Consider the following 25,920-nt stretch of genomic DNA (forward strand, 5'->3'; position numbering starts at 1 on the left):
AATTTTAACATTTGAATTAAATTTAATATTATACAGAAATATGAATGAAAACAATGTTATTTATTTTACATGGCGTGCATCAAATCGTGTTACATTGTTACTTCCGGTCACTTTTGTGGCGGCTCGTTCGAAAGACTACCTGCTTTAATGTTGAATTTAAACATGACAACAGGATAAAAGTTAATCAATTTATTTCATTCTTATGAAGATAAAAGAGTAAGGTAAATAGCTAAGTCATTTAAATCACGAAATGCAAATCCGTATGCAGCATAAGCAGGTGCTTTTGTCGACATTCAAAATTCTCAACTTTCTAATCTGCTTACTTTTGTGCTTGTTTTACCAATGAGGATGTTTGAAGGTCTATGAACCTTCTCCATGATTGTGTAATACGAATATAGTTATAATTTATCAAAAACAACTAACAAATAGACCAGCCTTTTGTTTATATAGTTATTCCCTGTTTTGTACATGAGGAAACATACACCTTGTATTTTATATAGGATAGCGATAGCCATTGACAGTAAAACCTTGTCTGACCCACTAAACAAGCCCCTGTGGCATAGGTTAGAATTCTCTAGTCAACCAGTGCAGATTTATAAATAGCGATAAGGTGTATTCACAGAACTACACATCCTGTCCACCATATATATTAAAAAGCTTTCTTTGAATATATATATTTACATCGTACGACGTATATATATATATATACAAAGTACGACGTATAGATATATATATATACAAAGTAGGTACAACATTTTCTTCCCGTTGCCAATATTTTATTCCTATTGACAGAGTGTCTAGTGTCGGTGGTGTATTATACATGTAGTACTATGAGGCTAAAGCTACGATTTATATCATACATTTCTCATTAATAATCCATTTTTGATGAGCCTTGGACTTATGTCAAAAAAGCGAGACATAGCGATCCTAAATTCCAGTGGTGGTGGGGGTGGCATCAACATTATGTCATTCTGTCATTGTACGTGGATAAAGTTTTAAAAAATTTAATAAATTTCTTTAACTATCCAGGATTTCCACCAACTTTGGACAAAAGCTTGTTTATGACCATAAGATAGTATTCAGAAGTAAATTTTGTAAAAAAAAATATTTTTTTCCTGTATTTTTCTTATACATGTACATGTATATGGACTTAGTTTTTCTGCCAGAAAACATTACATTCACTCTGTAGATAAAGTGGTTAAAGTTTTTAAAAAATTTAATAACTTTCTTAAACTAGAAAATTTTGTGTGATCATAAGACATGAGTAAGATAGTATCCAGAAGAAGATATTTTACTTATTTAATGGACTTAGTTTTGCTCCCAAGAAACATTACTAAACATTTTTATTATTCATTGTATTTAAGTGTAACAGTGCTTAAATTATTTGGCTGATATTAAATCTAACTTTCTTGAATTATCCTGGATTTCTACCAAACTTGGACAGAAGCTTGTTTGTGATCATAAAATCATGTCCAGAAGTAAATGTTCTAAGAAAAAAATCCTTTTTTTTTCGTATTTTATTTATAAACAGACTTAGTTTTGCTTCCAGGAATCATAACATTCACTCTGTGGTTAAATTTTTAAAATTTTAATTACTTTCTTGAACTAACCTTGTTTTTCTACCAAACTTGGGCAGAAGCTTATTTGTGATTTTCCAGTTTTCTGACAATAACTAAAAAAAAATGTCACCAATTTCAGACCTGCCAAATTTCACGATTTAGGCGTGTACTACACGATTTTGACCCTTTGCCACGATTGTACGATCGTGTTCCTGAAAAACCCTCTAAAACACAATTTGGTGAAAATCTACACGAAAAAAATATTGTTGTTCCCGATTTTGAACTGTGTCCAATGGAGGAAAATCGTGTTCAGCCAATCAAATTGTGTGTTTCTCTCGATCAAATTAATCAGCCAATCAAAAACGTTTTCTCTCAAGATTGTTTTAACATGCTAGATATTGAACTTGTGTTGTATTATCGATCCTCTGTTTGTTGGTCAGAATTGTAAAAACGTTTTTCAACTGCAAGGAGGTTCTTACACAGAATAAGAATAAAAGCATGGCTGATTGACAAACTTCAATGATGCAGTACTACCATGAATATAATAAATAATAGTTTATTCACTAATTTATTGACATTACATGTACACTTGCTGTAACATAATTTATTTATGTATTCATTCATTTAAAGTATAATGTACTATTCATTATTTTTCACAAGCCCCCCCCCCCCCCCCCTAAACCCCAACCCACATTAACATGAGGAATCCCTTAAATGAGGGACTACCCTTAGTCAAGGGGTCACTCTTGTAAAAAATAAAATAGAAAAATGTAGATTTATTAACTTAAAAATGGGAAATTCTGACATTATATTTGGAACAGCTTTTCTAAATGAAGAGTCCTATTATTTTGAATAACGGTAATAAAGAAGATATAAGGACAAGAACATATCAAAATTCTTTGACATGTGTTGACCATATAATACCAGATAGATCATAAGATGTATATTTCTTTGGGAAAAGTGTCTTCAAATAATATGAATGTGTGCTCATTTGTACTTAAAAAGTGGTTTGTAATGTCCTAACATTGAGGGGGGGATCCCTATGTGTTGTTCCCAACCTGATAAAGGTCCTTCTTTGTGTATAATTTTTAATTGGAAAAGTCAACAACTATCATGACTATTTAGTATCCTTGCACATGAAAATAATTCCTGGTCTTACAGCTACATGTTCATATTTTCTGCTGATATAATAACTAGTATCATGTAAATAAACTTAAATAAAAGGGATGTAAGCTCATCTTATAAATCATGCAAATATGACTCTTTTTCTAGACTACAAAACAGCACGCGCAAAACAGTCGTCGCAAAGAATTTTAAACTTTGAAATTGTTGTCGCATGCTAAAACCCCCATGGGCATTTTCAAAAGTTGGCAGGTATGCAATTTGCAAGAAACTTTCATGAATTGAATTGTTTATATCTAATTTATTTTTATAGATTTTAGATTTTTACTTTTTCAAGTTATTGGATTTTATTCATTTAAAAAGGAGGGATTTTCCAATTTTTAGACAATAACTCAAAAATGCTTTCAGCAGTTTTCATAAAACTGGTGAATTTTTTATATCTAATCTATTGACCATGTTGACATGAGCTCCTTCAATTTTCATTTATTTTCGATTTTACGTTATCAGAGTTATGTGATTTTATTTGTGATAAAGTGTGGATTTTACAGTTTTCGGTCTATGCTTTGAGCAGCTATCATGAAACTTTGATGACTGGTTTATATCTATTTAGATAACCTCCCTTTAGTTTTTCACGAGTATCTTATATGACATTGAGAAGTTATTGAACTTTATTCTTTACAAAATTGATGGGAGTATCAAGTACTCGTCATGCTTATGGCATAGCTGTTTATTAATTGTTGCTAGCTCTTAAAACATTTATTAAAATTTCATGTTTTTTGTGTTGGATTTTTCAGAGCTGTTAGTTGACCAATTGCAATGATGGGTGATCCACTTGACATGAAGCAGATTTTCTTCACCAATCTGCAAGTGCTGGGATTTGATGCAGCTGCAGAAGGACAAGACAACAAAATTCCCTTTAATAAGTATGCACATGTATTTAAAATTTTAAGTATAGAATACAAAAATGTATATCTAGTTTTGGGAAACATTTGGTTGATTACATAGGGAGTCACTGAGGCATGACTGGAGTGGCCCCCCTCTTACAGAAATTTCTGGATCCCCTACTGAGAATGGTGGGAGAAGAGTAACTTGTATGGAATTTTGTTCAAATTTTGGGGAAAATGGTATTATGTTTTTGCAAGACTTCCAATGTATTGCTTCTTAATTTTTAGAAAGAAATTAGACATAAGAATGGAGATAATACAGATACATTTACTTAAACAATGTGCAAGACATTGAAGCCAACATAACTAAACTAGTTGTAGATATATCCATAATAGTATTTTAAACCATTAAAGAAAGTCTATCAATAAACCTTGAAAATGTAGTAAAATTTGCAATTAGACATTGAAAAATTATATCGTAATGTATCATAAAAAAAAGTTTTTGGTCATGTTAAATACTGATTTCTACTTTTTATTTTACAGAAACATGTTTGATTTGCCAAATAAGAGGGGCAGTGAAGTTGTTTTACATTTCCTGTTTGAGAAATTAAACCCAGTCATGTGCAGAGAAGAGTTCAGGTAAATATATACTTCAAAACAAAAAATGAGATTTCATAAAATAATAAAGAAAATCATGATGAATGAGTGTTCAATGTCCAGTGACAAATATCATTCATTTAGCACAGAGTTGCGATTTTGATGGAACTTTGCTATAAATTGAAAATTAAGACTGTTTCAATTGCCATGAAAATAACTTATAAAAATAGCCACCTACTAGTTTCTTTTCTTAAACATGTGTTTGAGGAATGTAAGAAAATGATAAATATGTGTTTTAAACTTTAATATTTGCAAATAATTAATGTATAGTTTTATCTTTAATAGAATGATGTTTTTGATTTAATTTTGTGTTTACTTTAGACATTGTTGGCCCATAATTGACAAGCAACAAGAAGCTCAGTACAGAAGGACTTGTAATAACTGGTTGAATAATATATCAAAGGTATACATACATACAAATACTCTGGTATTGATATAGCAGGGTCATTATAAGTAGTGCAGTGTTTAAGAATACAAAAATAAGTGACTGCTCATAAATTTATTTGACATATCATATGCCTTGACTGAACTTCTTTAAAACAATCCATTCCAGTACTGTCCAATCAAACACAGATCAACACATATAGACCCAACCTCCATCAACTATTAACATGTGCTAAGGCAGTCAAAATAGATCTTTAGTTCTTACAATAAGTAAATTGATATGTGTATCTAAATGTTTCCTGTCTTTTTTTTATAATCGTAATTTTTCAAGTGCCACCACAATTTTATGAACTGGACTGTTAATTGTTTGCTAACATATGGGATAATTATGAGAGGCAGTCAGCTTGTCAATCCTTGAAAATCTTTTGAAGCCTTAGTTTGTGTTCCCTGAAAAGGTTTTTTTCGATGAAAACGTATTTACTCAAGATATGAGGTTGGAAGTATCATAAGTATTTCACATGTTTCAGAATGAACCTGACTCCCATTTACCCCGGATAACTGGATCCCTGTTCCTGTCACCTGGTGGAGATAAATTTATCCAGTTGTTACTTCATTTTTCCAGATATGTTCTGCAACAGGATATTGAAAGAATGGGTTTGTATCATTTCAATGCCTAATGTTTTAATTTTAATATGAGGAAGGTGCAACCCTAATTGCCAGCTTTATACTAAGACAATGTCCTATATATTGATTAGTTGTTGGTTGTTTAACGTCCAGTGGCAAATAGTTCATGCATGTTCAGAACGAATGTCCTAGGCTACATTAAAATATTGTTTATGTCTAAAAGAAAATTAAAAGTTCAGAAGGAAAATGTTTAGGAAACAATCATTGAACTTGAAAAGGCAGGAGGGGTAATGGTATTTTTCCAAAAAAAAAATATTCTGATACCCAAATTAATGAATAAAAAATCTGTTCAAGCATAGGACAGAAAAAATATTTTGAATCCAGATCTTCCCCAAAAATGATTTTATCTTTCAGATATGCAAAATAAATTGAACTTTTATATATCTAAAAAAAAATTAAAAATCCCAAACCGCACAGGTAAGTCTGTTCACAGTAGTTTTTTTTAGGTTACCTCAAATATTTATGTTGAAATATATTCAATTACATTTATATGTATAGACAGGAGTGTATTTTTCCTTAATTATTGTCTACCAGAAGTGATCTATCCTGAGACAATGTCTTCCATTCAAAGCTTTACAACCTTATAACATTACGGAATGAAGCATTCAATTCTTATAATTATGTTTTTTTAGCTACTTTCATAAAATAACAGGTTTAATTGATTTTTTATGCATTGTTTCAATGTTGTCACATGACAATTTGATGTCATTGATGTTATGGTTTATACTGAAATAAAACTTTTGGAATGCCTCATTCAATTTCTATGTGACTGTAACTTGTTATAAGTTGTTGTACTCTTTCAGATTACAATGTTTTAATCTTTGATTTTTTTTTTCTAGGGGGTAAAGATAAAGACCATCTGCGTTACCCAGAATTAACACAGCAAACAGCCTCCCTTGGTGAAGCTGTAGGGAATTCTGTCCAATGTTCCATTGTTAGGAACAGGAAACATTTATTGGAGGAATCTCAAATTATACTGGCGCTGAATAGGGAATGGAAAGAATATTCCAAGTAAGAATAAATTTTTAGACCTAAAATTCTGCAATTCATTTTCAATTTCATCAAAAGTTTTACAAGGAAAAATATCCAGTCATAAATATTTTAGTATAATTTCTTAATTTTTTATTGTGACATATTTTTTTTTATTAACTGTTGCTGAATAGTCATGATAGTATAATTGTTTAATTAAGAAATAATTCATGGGGGCTTGAATATATCGTTATTTTACCACGGGTTGGCCCTTTATGACACATATTTTACCCTGAGCGATAGCGAGGGGTAAAATATCGGCATAAAGGGACAACCCGTGGTAAAATCTAGATATATTCAAGCCCCCATGAATCATTTCGATTCTAATAGGACAAATACGGCAATTGTTTTGGATCGAAGCGCTCCAGGTGGAGGCCATTATTTGCCGTTCTCATAAATTAACGCACTTTTAGATTGGCGTAAAAGAACGGAGCAAACAGAAAAAGTGACATGCTCAAACTATTCACAAAACTTATTTAGATAGATTTGGATGAATTCTAATGATAATTAACTTATATGTCTTCTATGTATAAAAAAAATGGGCTTATACCACATTTTAGCATCGTTTGTTGACGTTTCCTTGTTGTGATGATTTTCGGTATCAGAAGCGTGTATTTTCCCGTAAAATGCTTAAATTATAACGTCATCATTCTATGACGTCGGGTACTTCATTCGTGAAAAAAACATATGAAGTGGGAGTACGATCGGAACAGCCAATGCAATATATTCATATTTTACCACGGGTGTGTACTCAAAGCGTTTGAAGGACGTCATGTTAGAATACATTATTTTTCACCTGTTTGAGATTTATGTTAAATATAGAAATGAAAGTCTATTTTATTATGTATGGATGTACTCATTCATTACCATATTTGAACAGATTAGTAATAAACAGAAGTTTTATGGACAATACAAAACTCATTTCAAGTGATACAGAAAGTGTATAAAGACACATTTAGATGCTAATTTGAATGTTTCATTCATAATTGAAAATCTGTTAAGATATTAAAAACATTGTTAAGGGTAATAATGCTCTATTTTTGTACATTATCCTGCAAACCACCCCTGCAATACATATCTAATTGAGTCGGTAATCAATTTGCACATTACCACATAAATGATCATGAAAACATTTATTTTCATTGACACATATATTATCATGAGAATACTGATTTTCATTAACACATATATTATTATAAGAATACTGATTTTCATGAACACATGTATATCTTTTTAAGATGTGTATACATCAGTTTATTTCTTTTAGTGAGCTGGTAAAAGATTATAGGAAGCTATCGAAATTGGCTAGAGAAAAAGACCACAAGATTAGGGAAGAGATACAGAAAACTACTGAGAGAGGAGCAGAAAGAGGGAGGTATGTAGTAATTGCTTTTTACCATTTTGTAGTGCATACAATTACCACTGTTATGCATGCAAGTGATTAATCAGTGTCCTATTGAGATTAAAATTAAGCTTTTTTGATACTAGGGAAATAGATATTTGGGGTAAAGATTGAATTAATGCAATCAAAACCTGAGAGGGACCAGATTGCTAAGTATAGTTTCCAGACCTAATCACTAATTTAAAATGCTGACAAACATTATGTATTGAAGTCAACATGTTGAACATCTTATGCATCTACATGTACATGTTAGGCAATTTATCAAAAAATATATGCTTTTATTTATATTAGATATTGAAATTATGCTAAAAAAAATCATATTATAAAACCAAATTGACTAAAAATAACTTTGTTTCAGTTGAATATAAGTAACATCGTTATACTCAAGATGAATCAAATTTAGAATAAATGTAAACAGATGTAAAATGATTTTACACATATATTTATTACTTAATCTTGTGTTATTTGTATGCTCTTGAAAGTGTTTTTGACTAATTTCATGTTATTCTGTTGCAGTCCCATGGTTAGGAAAAGGCGTTCAACAAATGCATATGAATATGATTTTGATCCTCAGTCAATTAAGAGAGCTCAGAGAGTTCAAGAGGTAACTTTATGGATTTGCTCTTTGGTGAAATATCGTTTATTGTAAATACATATTAGTTAGCATATATTTCAAATGTTTTTCAGATTCAGATATTTATGAAGAAAAGTGAATTGAATTCTAGGATATGTTAAAGTGAGCTGTTTATGATTGATAATTCACTCTTTTGATAAAAAAGCAATGTTTAAAGTAATTTCAGTACTAATTTTTTTAAAAGAATAAATTTATATGGTTAAAAGATATTTACATATGAACAAAATATATTTATTTTGAATAGGTCCGTGACTTATGGAAGCAGTTTGACGATTTCTGTATCAGAGAGGCAGCAGAGAGGGAAGTTATAGAGTCTATAGTAGATAAAACAATGAACAAATGTAAAATTAATGCTTCTGATGTCAACATTAAAGTTCCTGATCTATTACTGACAGAATGTGAAGACGAAATAAGAAAGGTATAAATAATGCAAATCGCCCATTTATTGTTGAGCCTGTGACAAAAGTCGCAGAAAGCTAAACATAGGGATAGTGATCCGGTGGCAGAGGAGAAAATGTAGAAAATGATGCTTTAAATGATGTATTATTGTGAGCCTTGTGTAGCATATATATTAATTTTGTTGTTTGATCTGATCACCATATTTAATATCCCTAATAAGTATGGAATGCTGATAAATAAAGACTTCAAGTACAACCAGGCAGTGCATTTATCACATAAAAAAGGAGAATAGGAATTACCAGACAACAGACTTCATTTCCAAGAAAACAGATGTACAAACAAAAACAAAACAACCTACAGTCCAGGTAGTCTGGTCTAGTACAGGCGTAAAATTGGATTTGATTAAGCCAAACTCCCTTTGCCTATCTAGAGCATTTTTGGAAAAAGACAATCACACTGTAGAAACCCATACAGTCCTACTAGCAACAACATTATCACTACCTTGAACATGTAAATAATAAATAACTTCTTCAGGAAAACAGCTTATATGCAGAAACAGCTGTTTTCTCTATACAGTTTGTCTGGATCAATATATAGGAGGTCATTTCAATAAAATAAAGAGTGTGTTAAAATAAACTTATTAATGTACGAAAGTAAGAAAAGTGTGATTAGTATTAAATAGCAAGTATAAATATGAATATAATAAAACATTTATATCCAAGAAATGATAGAGGTTGAAATTAAATTTCAATAAAACAATATGAATTTAATGGTACACAGTGATTCTCATAATGCCATAATGAATAGTATTTACATGCGATTGAAAGTCTTTTATATATTTTCAATTAAGAAATAATAGCCAGGTTTTTATTATTGTGAAAATGTGACAAAGTTGTAAACTCAATAATCTAAACTTGCATTTTGAAATATTTTATATGAATTAAACAGCATTTTTCTCAAAATCGTAAAGATTTAAATCTCATTTGAGTCTAAAATGACAAAATTGCAATAATAAATGCACACAACAATTTCTGAATTTACAGTAGTCAATTTTAATTATGCAACAATTTCCTAAATATGTAGCATATTGGCACACTGTCCACTCCTGGTGCAGCTGTTTTTTTAATTTCTAACACTGTTAATTTTTGTCTGTTAAGTGACTCTTTAGATATTTATTTATTTATGTTTTGCAATGATAGAAGTATTTTGTATATTCCAGAGACATGTAGACAGTAACTTCCATCATGGGAAGCTTAACCTTGTTAGTATAATACAGCTATGGAATTTATGTCTTCATTTGTATATAGAAAAAATACATCAAGGTGAGTTAATGTGCATATTTGTCAAAATCTAATCAAGTAGTCTGTCAGATGAAAGCAATGTGTTTGAACTTGGTTTTAGTTTAAACATATTTATTTTTAGTGGATTGGGAAACAAGTTTTGCAACTTATATTAATCCCTTTCCACTTTGCGGGTGCTAAACCATGTCTTATGATATACCTTCTTGAATTTTCTGAATAATAGTGAATAAATATTTATGATATAAGAAACACAATTACTGAAACAAAAAAAATAGCTATTTTGGCCAAACATGTAAATTGTGGCAAAATTTATTTGCTACTTGACTAAACAGCTACCCATCATCATCCTCAATTCGACTTTTCAGAATATAAAGGACTATATGTAATCTCATTGTTTGTACACCAAAATGAAAATAACGTCCTGTTATTGGTTGAATTTCAATTGTTTTGAAGGTTTTAAACTAATCAAGGTTTTGGTGTAATGTCAAGAGTGTACGCTTTTGAAAATATGACCCAGAATACATTAGATTCTGAAACGGCGAATTGACAGCCAAAAATTATCTCAGTTTTATATCTAAACATGATATTTGCACTAAACTTTTTTTCTGATGGTAATTGAAGTATTATGCCACTTGTTTGTAGCAAAACATTCAGGTTCTAGCAAAATGTATCAATGTAATATGATTAGTGGTTTTTTTCAATAGGAATATTAGTTTGCATGAGATAATATAAAAAAAGAAGTGGTATGCTTGCCAATGAGTCACCACAATGACACAGAAATTAACAACCACAGGTCATCATACATGTATGTGTTTTTCTACATCATTAGTTCTATGCATGACTAAAATTTCATCCCTTTTCAGCTGGTGTTCCAAAATTTGCAGAGGAAGTGAAAGCAGTAACAGATAAAGTACATACAAGTACAGCTTATCTTTTCAATACACAGTCATTAAAGGAGCAAATAGCGAGTATCTTGCCTGAGCTCAAGGAATCGATAGACTATCTCAGGAATAAAATCGATAAGGAAGTGACTATCTCCAGTACTCCACGGAGTTTACGAACTACTGTAAGTCCTCAAAGTTTTGTTCAAATTGTGGTAGGAAGAGACTGACAGTGCTCCTGCATTTCTTTTAATTAAGATGTTTGTAAATTTTAATAATTTTGATTTGTGCAATTTATACAAATTTAATAACTTTTTGCAAATAAAATTTTAGAATTTTGGCTTCTGCTTTATTAAATTATTTCAAGGAGAGGAATTCCCAATTTTGTTTACAAGCAATTTTATATCTTCTATTTATAGTTATTATTAAGAATTATTATTTGGATGGATCTTACATTTTAGATGACTTATGATTAACAAAAATTATGTTATAGATTTCCTATTACAAAACTTAAGTAAATAACACTTGTAATAATCAGATTCAAAACAGGACATTATTTATATAGTCAGACTATAATTATTTACTTCCATGTCATTTGAACTCTGGTGGATAGTTGTCTCATTGGCAATCAACCATACCACTTCTCCCTCATGTCCCTATTTATCACTGTCTGTAAAATAAGAAGTTTTTTGAAATTTCTCTAATTTGTAGAAATGAATATTGAATCTTATGATGCTATTTTTGTATAAGATATTACTTTATTTGGTGAAACAGCCATGAACTGATAATAAATTCAGACTATACATAGATATAGGAAGATTTGGTATGGGTGCAATGAGACAACTCTCCATCCAAATAACAATTTTTAAAAAGTAAACCATTATGGGTCAATGTACGGCCTTCAACACAGAGCCTTGGCTCACACCAAACAACAAGCTCTAAAGGGCACTAAATTTTGGGTTATACATCTTATCTCAATTATCATTTCTGAATGAATGTCATATTTGTCAACCATATTTGTTATTAGTCTGTAGGTATGGGTTTGATGGAACCTTCTCCACCTGTATCTTTCACACCAAGAAAAACAACCGAAATCACACCAGAGGGCACTGCAATTAAACTTTCTCCTGATGATGGTATGTACATAATGATTTTACATTTAATTTGTACAAAGTCATGACTATTTATGATGAGAGAAAGAACATATTTCAGTGTTTATTAGAGGACTCCCATTAATCGAAGTTGAGAGCAGGTTTAGTCACCTTTTGAGTCCATTTGTCCAGCCTTCTGTTAAAAAAACTTTGTGTAGAAAACCTTCGTCAAACTTTTCTTGGCTTTTATGATAAACATCAGCATGTTTGGATGAGAATGATTTTATAATAATCAGTTATACTTCAGTATACAAGTTACTTTAATTAATTGCATGCAGCAAAACTGGTCTTGGCACATTATTGGTCTTGTTTTAACAGTGATAGGATCCAAACATGCTGATGTTTATCTTTAACATTCATTATAGCAAATTGTAGAACAAAGGTTAATGTTGTTAAAAGCTAAATGAGCTGCAAAAAACAAAATCACATAATACTGAACTCCGAGGAAAATCCAATACAGAAAGTCCCCAACCAAATGGCAAAATCAAACGATAGATATGTCAAATGAATGGACAACAACTATCAGTGTCCTGACTTGGTACAGGCATGTAAAAAATGGTGGACCAAACCCGGTTTCCTAGCACTAAACCATTCACTTGTATGACAGTCACATCAAACTCCATGATATCCACAACAATGCGTGAACCATACAGACATAATAGATAAAATTGTCAAAATAGGGGTACAGCAGTCATCACCTTGTGTTACAAAGAGACACTCCTGATCACCAAGGACTCTTGGCCTTTTTATATATAGATTAAATAAGAAATGGAATAAAAGAAGACTCATAATGTCAATGAAACAGACACCAAAACTATACATCAAGTTCATTTAATATCTTGATTTGAAATACTGTGAAAGTACTTTAATTTGTGGGTATCAATTTTCGTAGTTTGAGCAACACATACATGTTCGTGGGATTTTAAATTCGTGGATTTTAGTTTTCAAAAAAACAAAAATGAAAAATTGAAGCCTTTAGAAATGAATGTTACAAATAGTCTGGATTAAGGGAAATTGCAAAGTAACCATGGACCCGTGTAAATCGTAGTGACAGCACTAATTAACCCAAGATAAAGTTATCAACAGGTTAAAGAACATCAAAGGTGTTTTAATTAGCTTATACATATGTCACTTAAAGAAATCAGTATTATAAACAAATGCTATAAACGTATCTTGAATTGTCAAAAAGTCCAGCATACAGTTATTATTTCCCATATGTACGAGAACTAAGAGGATATAGAATGAACAATTTATCATACTACCACATCAATACCAGAAATCTGACTTTTATCGAAAAAAATATTTTTATGAAAATTAAAAGATCAAAAGTTGTACAGTTTAGGTGATAAAAGATTAAATGGGTATATACATTTATTCTGCATACAGTTGTAGTTCTCAGATTCAATATATTCTCTAGATCATATCAGTAGTTAAACCTTCATGGCGATCTGTACAGGTCTTTATTTGGACAAGGATTGTTTTATTTCGTTGGACACTTAAATTTGTGGATAAAGTCATCCACGAAAATTGGTACCCCACGAATAAAAGTACTTTCACAGTATGTTGGTTAGTTTCACAACAGTTCAAAGTTATAAAGAAAAGATTTGTGGACTTTTGTCAGTGTTTTTTTTTTATGATCTTGCTGCAAGCAGTGCAAGCCAAAGGAGGCATTAAATGTTACCCAGTAACCCTTGACCATCTATCCCTCTGTTCTTTTGTTTCACCGCTCTTTTGATGGAAAAGCAAGCTAAGCTTGAGTGGGAGCATTAGTGTCCTTAGATACATTCTTCTTTAAGTTTTTGGTTAAAGATTGCAAAAACTTGATATTGACTACCTTTAATACACAACATAGTGCATTGGTCATAATATTCCATACATCCTTTCCATACACATTTATAGAAATTTATCAATGTAATATATGCTCAGATATTCAAGTCACACTGATACATTAAAGCAATATGTACCCTTCAGTGCTTACAGGTTCACAGGGATATAGTAAAAAGTAAGAATTTCAATTGAAGGATACGTATGACAGGAGCTATTTATTGTTTGGGAAAATGTTGTTACAGAATCATACATCTTGTCCAGGGAAGGAGATTATTACCATATAGAAAAGCATTGACATATTTAGAAGTAAAATTATCAATATAAAAGGTCCAAAATTGCAAAAATCCAGACCATGAAGTGGAATTAAGATATAAAGATATATTAGTGAGAAAAGTTTGAAACCTCATCTGATATCACACTTGAGTAATATTGTGTCACTGTATATAAATATATATAGACATTCAAATTAATCAAAAACATACTTTTCAGTTTTTTGTAAAACATTAAAACATACAAATATTGCAAAGCCTAATTCCATGAATTCAGAGCATGAATCCAATTTGTATGTTCAGTATAAAAGGCATTCTTAGTGATATTTTAAAAAGCTAATTTGGAAATGATTAGATTGATTACAATTTTTGTTTGAATTCGACGCTTTGCATTCTTATGACCACTACTGATCATTTAAAGTTAATTACAGTGACCACACCAGAGGCAGTCTCTAGAATTGCAGATAATGTTACAGGGACTGTTAGAAAGGGTCCAAATAATCTATTCCAAGGTACCCCAGTGTATGCTGGATCTGTTAAACAGGATGCAAGAACAACAGGAAGGTATTAACTACTTCTACCTGTACTACAAGATTGTTTTTCATTATTTAATTACATTTAATCGACATCTTAAAAGTTGAATTTTTATATCTGACACATGAAACATCTGAATGATTTTGATTATTTAAACATGTGACTTGTACTGAGATTCATTAAAAAAAATATTGAGGTTTATCAATTGAAAAGAAGTATGTGAACTTAGCAAGGAAGAAGGAGAGCAGTTTTTCACCAAAAATCTGGCACATTTGAAGCTTTATGTAGGAAACAGTGTGATTTGTATTAGTACAGGTTCAAGTCTTTATTCATAATGCTAGTCATCTTGAGGTGTTTTTTTTTACAGGTTCATATTTTATTTCAAAATAAGAATGTCAAAAGAAGAAACATTCAAATTCATGCATTTTTTATTATTTTTTATGTATCTGCTCAAGCAGCCATTTCATTTCAGAATTGATCTGTAAATTATATCAATTTTTGTATTATTAAAAAGCAGCCAGAACTTTTATTTTTATTAGAAAGTGATATAAACAAATCTAACAGAAACATGAAGAAAAAAACAATAAATTTGTGTATGTATCGTATTAAATTGAATGAAATCTATTGTAGGGTCAATTCTAAATTACCAAAGAAAACAAAAACAGAAAGTTCAAATTCTAGAACAGTAGATGTTAGAGGTCACTTGCATTCTACACCAACAAGAGCTGCTAGACCAACAGGAAATTATCATGGTATGGATATATAAAATTCTGCATTGGTCATGAAAATAACACAGTAATGTTTGAAAAGCAATGCTTCATATCACAGTCTACATATATTTATTCGATTTCATGAAAGAAAAAGTGAAAAATATCCCAACCAAAATTGTAAGGAATACCCGCATAAAATCTCTGATAGTTGTTTTTTTTTTTTTTACCAAAGTAAGAAAAAATATCCCTGTTAGAGGAATGCTACTGATGAAAACTCTGATTGTTGTATTTCTTTTGTGCCAACATTCCAGTAAGAGATGGACAACACAATAAAAATGTCTATATAGAAATTAAACATACCAAAAAAAATCTAAGTTTAAATGTTTTTTTGTTGTTAAGTAAAGAAATAAAAGTGATCCCTGAAATAAACGTATTTTGAAAGGATGCATACCTTGCCATACATAGTGAAATTCTTTTTTTTATTATCCAGAATTTTTCTGTTGTTTAGTCTATAATAATGAGAACTGTAATACTCTTTTATTTTGATGAACTCATTAACTTTTTATAAATTGTAAATTCTCATTGTCGTTTAGATTGGGATGGAATCATACAACAGCCAGAGACATTAATTTCACAGCTAAAATATTCACCACCCCACAGTGAGCAATCTTTTCATAGTGACAGACACATAAACAAGAGTAATATAACTCAAGCATCAGGAACCATAACTCCTAAGCTGTCTCCAAGATCTGACTCAGAGCCTGTTACTCCTAGGAACAAAAGTTACAACTCTCCATTTATTTCACCCAGACAAGGACAAAGGTCAGCAGAGGTCACACCAAGACAAGGTCATAGGTCACCATCAGACATGATAGTAGATGAGGTTATGGGATTTGGAATGGTTATGTCTCCTGGGATGTCAGGTAAATTTAATGATTAATGTGTTTTAATTGTGCAAGATATGTATTTATAAATTTATAAATTTGGAGGTTCTTTTACAAATTGTTTAAAGGGTAATAGTTCCAAAACATAGGATGTTAGTTTTCAGTTCAGTAGGATTATACAAGGAATGATAGATATTCAGGGGCGTAGCTAGAAAGAAACGATGTGCAAGCAACAACCGCCGAGCGGAGCGAGGCGAAAAAATTTTGGGACCCTTTTATGCAGGAAAATGGTTTTTTTCGGTTTTCGGTTATAGGACAGTTGATAGAGGAGCTTCATGTAGTTAGAATTTATAAACAATTTATGAATGTGAAACTATTTATAAAGCTGCTGAATAGAGTAAATCATGGTTAATTGAAAACATAAACTACACATTTTTCTAATACAGAATTTACTCGAAATTGTCAAAAATCTGCTCTTCGAGTCTAGGCCGAAACGAACTTCTCTATTTATTTGTCGGCAATATTCACACTATCCCGATGCATATGCAGTAATGCTAGCGATGATAACCTGTCATTGTTCATTGGTGATCGTACATTTGATTTAAACAGACGTAGTACATTGATAGATCTCCACGGTAGCACTCGCGAGATGTTATAAACCAGTGTACGTGTTCGCCATCGAGCGACCTTTCAATTGAATTCGTCAAAATTACATACCAGGTCAGTTTCGTATGTCTCTGACAATGTTGAGATTTGTTCGTTTGTTATATTTCCTACAACAGGAGGAAGAAGATAAGACACAAAGAAGCGATTTTCTGATAATACCAGACGCGACTCCACTCTCCAGTTCCATTATCATAGGCATTCGATTTTCATATGGTCTATAAACGCAAAATATAATGAGACTTTCCAATACTGTTTTGGCGTGTTTGCAGGATGAGTTGCTCTGTTAGTCCGTCGAACACATCGCCATGGCATAATTTCAACGATATCGAAGGGTTCTGATAAATCTCATGCCGATTGATACATCTCATTCCAAACAGATAAACCGTACTCTGTAAAATGTGCTCCGAAACTACATGTGTTAGACTGCGTATAACAAATTCAAATCTTGTAAAAGATACAAGTTACACTGTCCGATTTCGTCATGCATGATCTTCAATAAAACTTCTATTCTGAAACCAAATGCCGTTATTTAATGACATTTCATAAATTAAAAAAGGGACAACATGTGTGTTTCCTTAAAAATTTAATTTGTATTTTTTTAATTTTGCAATATTTTTTTTGGCATGCCGAAGCGATGTGCACGCAACTGCGTGTTGGCGTATAGGGAGCTACGCGCCTGATATTGATTAATAATTTTCTATAAAGAGAAGTCTTTTTAAAGAAAACACTTTTTGATTGACTTGTATTCTAAAAATGATAGGGGGAAAAGTTAGGCAAGATAACTTTGAAAAATTTAATTACATTTTAATTCTTTTATTGTTTATGCGAATTGATCATTTTGAAGTAGTTGGTGAATATCATCAAACAAAAGGTCTCTAAGTTTTGCACATTTGACAACAAAGTAACTAGGAATAGGCCCCTTATGATTTGTAAGATTATTCTGTTTTATATGATTAATATTTAAAATAAGAATTTGTAAATCTGTATAACTCAGTTTATTTAAGAATGACGTTTTGCATGCTGATAGTCACTGTAAATATCTTACTTTTCAGGTGCAGATGCATTTCGTACAAAAGCAGAAATCCCAAGAAGTCCTATTAGTGTTGAAGTCAAAATGATGTTTAGAGAGGCAATGTCCAATGAAAGTAGTCCCCAGTCTGACAGGTCAAGGTCTTCTAGAGGTCAAAAGTCAGCTGAACATAGTTTCAACATGAGTGATCATGGCTTAAACATTCAAAAGGACAATCCAACTTTTGGTTTTAAAAATGTTTCAAAAACTTTGAATAGATCCAAAAATACAACTTCAAGTTCAAACCAAATGGCACTTCAGAATGACCAAGTGTTGTCAAGTGATGCCATTAACAATTATAACGAGGAAAAAAAAACTAATGGTTCAGAGTTGCAAAAAGACAAATATTTAGTAGAAAATCGTCCAAAATCTCCTGTAGGAGAAACTTTAGACGATATTGAGACTGACCCAGAAGATAATTCTACAACATCTAAATTTAAATCAATAGAGAACAGTTTTAAAATACAAAGACCCCCGTCTCCTGTGGCTGAGTTATTAGAAAGTTTTGATTCTGGAAAAGAGGAATCAGACAAAATGTTGGAGGAGGAAGTTTTTCCAAAAGAAGAAGAGGATGATTTCTACTTAGAACAACCCGAAGGTTTACTCTCCTCAGAGGAGGCAGAGGACAGTCAATATGAAACCTTATCCAAAAAATTTGAAGGTAATTAATCTATAGTGTGTGAAACAACTTTTTGATTCTTTCCATGCTATTATTTGAAAATATACTGAAGGTTTAGCAGTATGAGAATGCTGTAGTGTTGCTGAAGAAAAATATATTTACTCCTTTTTGGTTTGAATTTATGATTGTTTTCTGTCTTTTGAAAAAATCCTTTAAGTATATGAAATGTGACCTTATGATAGGGAAAGCAATTGTTGAATTTTGAGTTGCAAAGATTTTTTTACTTGAAAAGGTGTCATCATTGCATATCATATAAAAAAGAAGATGTGGTATGATTACCAATGAGACAACTATCCACAAAAGACCAAACACAGACATTAACAACTATAAGTCACCCTACAGCCTTCAACAATGTCAGCATAGTCAGCTAAAAAAGGCCCTGATAAGACAATGTACATCCCCAGTAGTCTATTAATTTTTCACCAGACTTAAAAGGTTAAAAAGTCATACAGTTAAGTTTTTTGCAAGAATAAAATAATAAAAATCCTGTCTGAAGTTGTATGTTTATGTTACAATGTGTTTGCTGATACTCTATGTATGCTCTAGATAATATCATATGCCTGTATTCTTGTAGGTTTTAGTCAAACCTGCTTTGGAATCTTTCCATTGTCTTGATTTGGACAATAGTTATTGTATTCCATAAGACACTTAAATTCATTGAAAAAGCCATTCATAAAAACCATGAAAATTGTTACAACAAAAGTATTTTCACAGTTCATATTTTAAATTTCAGAACAAAAAGCTTTCATTCAACAAGAGGTCATTCCAAGAAGCCCTCTGAAGGATGAAATAAGACGAATGTTTAAAGAAGCAATGTCTGATGTAGAGGATTCACCATTACATAAAAGTAATTATTATTATGTTATGCCAGTTTGGTATTATACCTTCAATATAACCAAGCACACGATAAATTTTCTGCATTTTGTGAACTGAATAATTTGCCTTTTCTAAAACCTGTCCAATATTTTTTCCTAAAGTATGGTATCTTATTGGCATACACATTTCTGTTCTATTGATAAAGAATTTATATGAAGTCACCAAAATTTTATCAGTAGAGGAATCTTTAGCGAGGTTTTAAGATTTATCAGAAACCCATGCATACATAATTTTGCAATATGCTTTTTGGGACCCCCTACAAATTTATATAGCAATAAAATAAAAAGTTTTAATGCTAAAAAGATAATGGTAACCTATTTAAAAAATTTGAAATTGACCATTACCTTGATTAGAAATTTTTATTGAATGAAACTGCCTTACAATTTGATTTAATTGGATTTAATCAAATAGATGTATATGTTGGTTTTATTGAAAGAAGATCTGGTTAGAAGTTAGTTGAATGATAATTATACTGATAGGAACATTTTATTTATATTTTAATTTGAGACAGTAAAATCTTATTTTTTTTTAAATCGAAAGGTTTGACCTTCCATGTATGTAGAATATTAACTTATTGTTATATTTCTTTTAGGTAGTAATAAGCCTCACTCAGATAGCTTTTCAAGGTCAAATAACAGTAAAGGGAGAGCAGCAGGTATTGATGATAGTTTTTATGACCTGCAAGCAGGTATATTTGTTTACATAGCAAACAAAATTGTATGTAATCATGAATAATTCCTAACTGATTTCTATATATAGTTCATCAAATTGGGGTATAGGTCAATAAGACAGTAATCCAACGAAAATATCTAGAAGCAACATATAGTTTTCAACAATAGACTTTGTTGAGTTATACTGTTGTTAACATCCAATTAATCAAATAGAGAAATCATTAAGATACAATTTGTGACAAAGTTCTTAAGACATGGAATTTTCAGGACAATATTTGCATATGGGATCCTTGCAAGGTTAACGTGTTTGTATGAATTATTATAATCATGGGGTACAAATTTTCATGGATTTCATTAGTTATGGTAAACCAGGAATTAGTTTTCAATAGGCTTGTGTGCAGATTTTGGTAAATGCATAATCTCAAATTTCCACTGATTTAGGAAAAATATTTGTTCTAGAACTTCAAAATGATGAGTGGAAATTATAAATGTTAAGTGGTACCATGTAGGGATTTTCAGCCTGTTTATAGATAAAAGAATATGAAGTATGAGTGCCAATGAGACAACTCTACATCCAAGTCATAATGAGAAAAAAGTAATACAATTGTAGGTCAAAGTACGTCCTTTAACATGAAACTAGTGTAAAACAATTTAGACAGGAAAACAAACAGTCTTAATTAAAATGAACAAACAAGAAACACTTGGGCCTGTTCCAGAAAATACTATGTCCCCCCCAGAGACGGCAATTTTTTTTAACCCCCACCACCCACAGAAATAAAATTTAATTAGAACAGCACTCCCTTTGCATTTTGGTATTTCAAATACAACCACCCACATAATATTTAAAAAAATTGCCTTCCCTGGGGGGGACATAGTATTTTCTGGAACAGCCCTTATAAACATCATGTGCAATTACAGTTTATATTGTATATAATATTGATTGTATATTGATTTATTCTATTTTCAGGTAATAGCTTTGATTTGCAAGGAGCAGGTGATGGAATTGGTCTTGATGACATAGAAATGCCAGATATGCCATTAGAAGATTCTTTCTGTGAAAGTTATGGTGCAGGAATGTCCAACAACACTTCAAATTATTCTAACAAAGCTATTAATCGTGAAAGTGTAGGTCTTGATTTGATGTCATTCACACCAAAATCAGAGGTGAATTTATTTCAAACTTATGATGCAAGAAAATTAGACGAGGCAAAACATGATTTAGATGAAATATTTAGCCAAAGTCTTCCATTAAGGGTGGAAAACATCCGTCAAGCAGAGACAAAACAACAGCTGACAGAGAATAAAACACAATTGAAAGAGTTAGAAAAATCTATTGGAGAACTTGAAGGAAAATTACTGGAAATTAGTTCAAATGAGTTTCTAAATCCTGATTCAAAAGATGATTCCGATTTAATCGATAATTTAGACGATTCATTTGTACCTCTGAAAGGTGGTGTTTTATTTGAAGGTGGAACACCTTTAAAATCTAGGTCACTTCAGGACAAAGACGAAGTACCTATAAACAATAGTAATGATATACGGACTAGAATGCAACAACTCAAAGAGGTTGCCAAGAAAATTAGTTCAGATTTTAATGTATAGCCTGTCTCGCAGTATTAAATTATTTTTAAACTGGAATGTATTAATTGTTTAATTTAATGTATTGAATCCTTTTTAGCTGTGTTTAAAATGATAAGTTAGCGCATCTTATATGTATAAGTATTTATAATTATAATAGAATAATAAAAGGAAGAAAAATAGGAGTTTATTTAAATAATCGTCAGCAAAATTACGTCTTATTTAAATTTGTCTTCCTAATAGATTTTAATTCATTTCACTCGTGTTATAGTAGATCCTACAGTTTAAATGCTACAATTTATCTGATTTCTTGTTTTAGAAGACTTCAATGGTGTGTCTATTTTAGAACAATTGTGTATTGTCCTAACTCAGGCAAACTGACCCCCAAAGAACCTTGTCCAGAATACTGTTGTGTATTTTTCCATATTTATATGAAAGTGTAAACGTGTGAAATAACCAATCAATTTCTATTCTGAGTTTTCAAGGTACAAAGTTTTATCAGAGTAAGACATCATGACTTAAATGGTACAACTTAACAGATTTTTTCCCTTTTACAACAGAACCAACAGAACCAACAGATTCCTTTCTTACTATCTAATTAGTAAATAGTAAAAGTAATTTGATTAATTTTTTTTGACATTTGTTGTTAGGTAATTTTTTATATCCTCAACAATTTTAGAAAGTGTTAAAAAAATTTGTTCACTTACAAGAATTACATTCTTTTAATGTTTTATATAATTCTAAATCAAATTTCAATACCCGTAATTGCAATACTTAATTTTACATTGTCTTTGGTTGTAATATTTGCAGTAATAAATACACATGATGTATATTTTAATTTTAAAAAAGCTTGTTATAAGTTATTTTTTTAAGTTATGTTAGGCCATTTGTTAAGTGTTATGTATTATAAACAAAAAAGATATTTATTTGAAACATAAATGATTTGTTTGTACATTGCAAATAATGAAACATATACAGTATGTAATAATTACCACAAGGATATGTTGTATGTATTCAAAACATAGTTAAACCAGATGGTGCTTTTTCTTATTTGAAACTTTTTGTATGTTGCTTAATATCAAAACTATAAGAAAACATGGGTGTCTTTTCTTACCTCTTCACTGTAAACAACTTCATACTTTGTTAATCTGCAAGTTCTAGATAATTATAGGTTGACAAAGTTTCACATTTTTTTCTACAAAACTTGAAATTGTGCACCAGTTATTTTATATATTGATCTCAGAGCTATTTTGGAGGGATCTTTTACCAAAACCAGAGCTTCTTCATTCTTCTTGTATTGTCTCGTTCAAAAGATTCATATTTTTTGACATTTTGTAGCAGCTTTGTATTTAGATTCATCTTGAGAAATTCAGATCCTTGCTCTATAGATGGATTTTGATTGATAAAGTTTCAGCAAAAATAACTTTCCATTTGTAGCCTTGATGTAGGTTTTTTAAAATCCTTCATAAATAAAAATTCAAGGTATTATTCTGAATGCTAGCCTTTAGAAAAAGGGCTTTTCTGAACAAGTTTTATTTTTAGCCTTGCTTAATTCATCACTCAGAATGATCAAGTAAGGTTCTTTTATCAGACTAGTGTTTTGCATGTGTCACATGTGTAATCTGGTTAGTCTGATAAGAAAATCAATCTATTATTCCTCCATTAATAGTAAACAAGGGAAATAACTCCAACTCAAATTATATCTCTTTGAATGGTTGTTTCCTGTTTCCATGAAAATTGAAATGTTTGTTTCAGTCAACCCTTATTCCAGAAGTAAGTTTTATAAATATCTGCTGAAAATTGTTAGCAATTAGAACATAAAAAGCATATTACTAACAGCCACTTCCAAAAATATTTGTCAGTTAAATGTTTTCTGCTTTAATAAATCTAGTGGATAACAATGTCATTGTTTGGATTTCTTACATTTTCTTTTTTTCCTTTTGAATCCATGTTAGTGTTCCTAAAAGCATTAGTGACTAGGAATACGTTCCTGTGTGTAACCTGGCTGTTATGGGTATGAAAAATAAGCATTCTAGATATTTTATTTTTGTATTCTCTCATTGAAGTTTTTAACAAGATTACATGAAGTATATATTTTTTGTGAGAAATTCATGAATTTATTTTAAATATTTCATTAAATATTATATTGTATGCAAATAAGTGCTGGAGTTTTAGGATCTAATAAACTATTTGAAATGTTTGATTTATAATTATTCCAATGGCTGAAATATCGGCTTTCATATTGATCATCTAATCTTTACCTCCTTTTCATCATCAATGACTTAACCATATTGTAGTGGTAAACTTTTCAATGATTCACATTTCAACATTTTATGTCAGTGATACTTGGATAAAATATTCACAGTCCAAAAGCTAATAAAAACATTAAAAGAGCTGACAAACCAAAAAGGACCAATAGTCGAACCAAACCTAAAACAAGAAATCAGAGAAAGCATTAGGGAGATATAGATTCCTAAATTAAAAATCACTTCCATACATTACAAGAGATGAGTTGAATTTTAAAGTGAGATGCAATGTCATATCTTTACCTTCTTTCCCTGCATTGTACAAGACTTTAGTGAAGAGATATAAGAAGATGTGGTATGAGTGCCAATGAGACAACTCTCCATCCAAGTCACAAGTTTTTAAAAGTAAACTATTTTATAAGAGACATTTGTGTTATACTAGTTCAATCTTGGGTCCATATACTAAACGCTGTCCACAGATATGGTATAAAATAAATACATACAGTTATAAAATTGTTCATTTATGATTTGGAAGAAGTTTGAGGTCAGGCAGCTTTGCCATAAGAATAGTGCTACTTATTAATGTAAAGAATCTGGTTTGTTGTCATTTCAATAGCCTCTTTCTGGTATTTGTATCTGCAGTAAATGTGAAATAGTGTCAGTGAAAATATCTAAATGTTACATGAAGGATAATGTGGTCTATATTTGATGGCGAAGGACTTAAATAAACAAACATGTCAGTTCATCTGTCAATTTATGAACACAAACATTTGGGAGAGAATTTGAATGCAAAACAAAATTGAGCCACACAAATTGTGTGGATAAGCATCTCTTACTTTGCATACGTCTCCAATCATATGATTCCATAATTACATCTATTTACCTTAAAAACTTATATCAACCTGCCCATGGGGGTTTGGCAAGATGGCTGCTATAGTCCTAAAAAACCTTCAAGGGGGCCTGCAAATACATGTTAATGGTTTTTTTTGGCTTCTTCATACTTTTATAAGCCTTAAGTCATTGTAAAATTAATTGTTTTGTTTAAATTGAGGACAAAATTGGTCTTTCAAAATTTCAATTTGGGAGCCTCCATGGGGGAAATCCCCCGCAAATAGTGACAGTTGGCAGGTATGCTGTCTATTCACTTTTAGATCACATGACCCAAAGCAAACTGCTCAATTTTAGCTCACCTGCTCCAAAGAGCCACTTGAGCTTTATAAAGTTGTCCATCTACTTTAAACTTTTCTATAAAAATCGTCTCTGAATGTGCATCCAATTTATGGATTGAAGCCCAAAAATGCACATATCAAAAAGAAGATGTTGTATGATTGCAAATGAGACAACTCTCCACAAGAGACCAAATGAAACAAAAATTAATCATCAGGTGGATACAAATACAAATACATCTAACAAAAACACAAAATGAACATACCTTGTAGTTTATGACCATATAGTTCAATGTGTCAATAAAAAAGGTTAAAATGTTAAATTTGTACATGAATTTTATGAAAAATTAATATAGTTACAAATCAAAATGATAAAAAAGAAATTGATAACTGTCTGGATACTTTGTTAAAATGGCCAGTACAAATTACATGAAAATCCACATACTTTGAAGTTATTTCCTCTGAATGTGTTTTTTTTTAAATATTTTTTTGCATTTCCTTGTCATTTTTCCAAAATATATAGAGGAGTTAAAATGACTATACCCAAATTGTCCCTTTAGCAAAAAAAGCAGAGAAAATCTTACAAGGTACTTTTTTTAGTGACTTAACAATTGTATTTGTTATGATCTGACATGTTGAACATATTGAAACTCTTATG

The 25,920-nt window shown here is 30.8% G+C and overlaps 1 protein-coding gene across 2 annotated transcripts; it reads left to right on the forward strand.

The window, feature by feature from the left end:
• The first annotated feature begins 98 nt into the window (after positions 1 to 98).
• Positions 99 to 23,982, forward strand: LOC134715802 (uncharacterized). Of its 2 annotated transcripts, none has more exons than XM_063578248.1 (19): positions 99 to 221; positions 3,476 to 3,604; positions 4,109 to 4,204; positions 4,544 to 4,625; positions 5,134 to 5,260; positions 6,130 to 6,301; positions 7,587 to 7,694; positions 8,238 to 8,325; positions 8,600 to 8,773; positions 9,974 to 10,076; positions 10,919 to 11,121; positions 11,964 to 12,072; positions 14,615 to 14,747; positions 15,348 to 15,469; positions 16,021 to 16,350; positions 18,030 to 18,707; positions 19,459 to 19,572; positions 20,194 to 20,289; positions 21,240 to 23,982. In XM_063578248.1, exons 2-19 carry the CDS (start codon positions 3,498 to 3,500, stop codon positions 21,872 to 21,874), a joined length of 3,477 nt encoding a protein of 1,158 aa, XP_063434318.1. In that variant the 5' UTR covers positions 99 to 221; positions 3,476 to 3,497; the 3' UTR covers positions 21,875 to 23,982. The 2 variants fall into 2 exon arrangements, with proteins under 2 accessions (XP_063434318.1, XP_063434319.1); XM_063578249.1 differs by having other exon boundaries at positions 20,194 to 20,256.
• The last annotated feature ends 1,938 nt before the right edge of the window (positions 23,983 to 25,920 follow it).

The sequence above is a fragment of the Mytilus trossulus genome, chromosome 4, assembly GCF_036588685.1.
Source record: "Mytilus trossulus isolate FHL-02 chromosome 4, PNRI_Mtr1.1.1.hap1, whole genome shotgun sequence".
Taxonomy (NCBI): Eukaryota; Metazoa; Mollusca; class Bivalvia; order Mytilida; family Mytilidae; genus Mytilus; species Mytilus trossulus.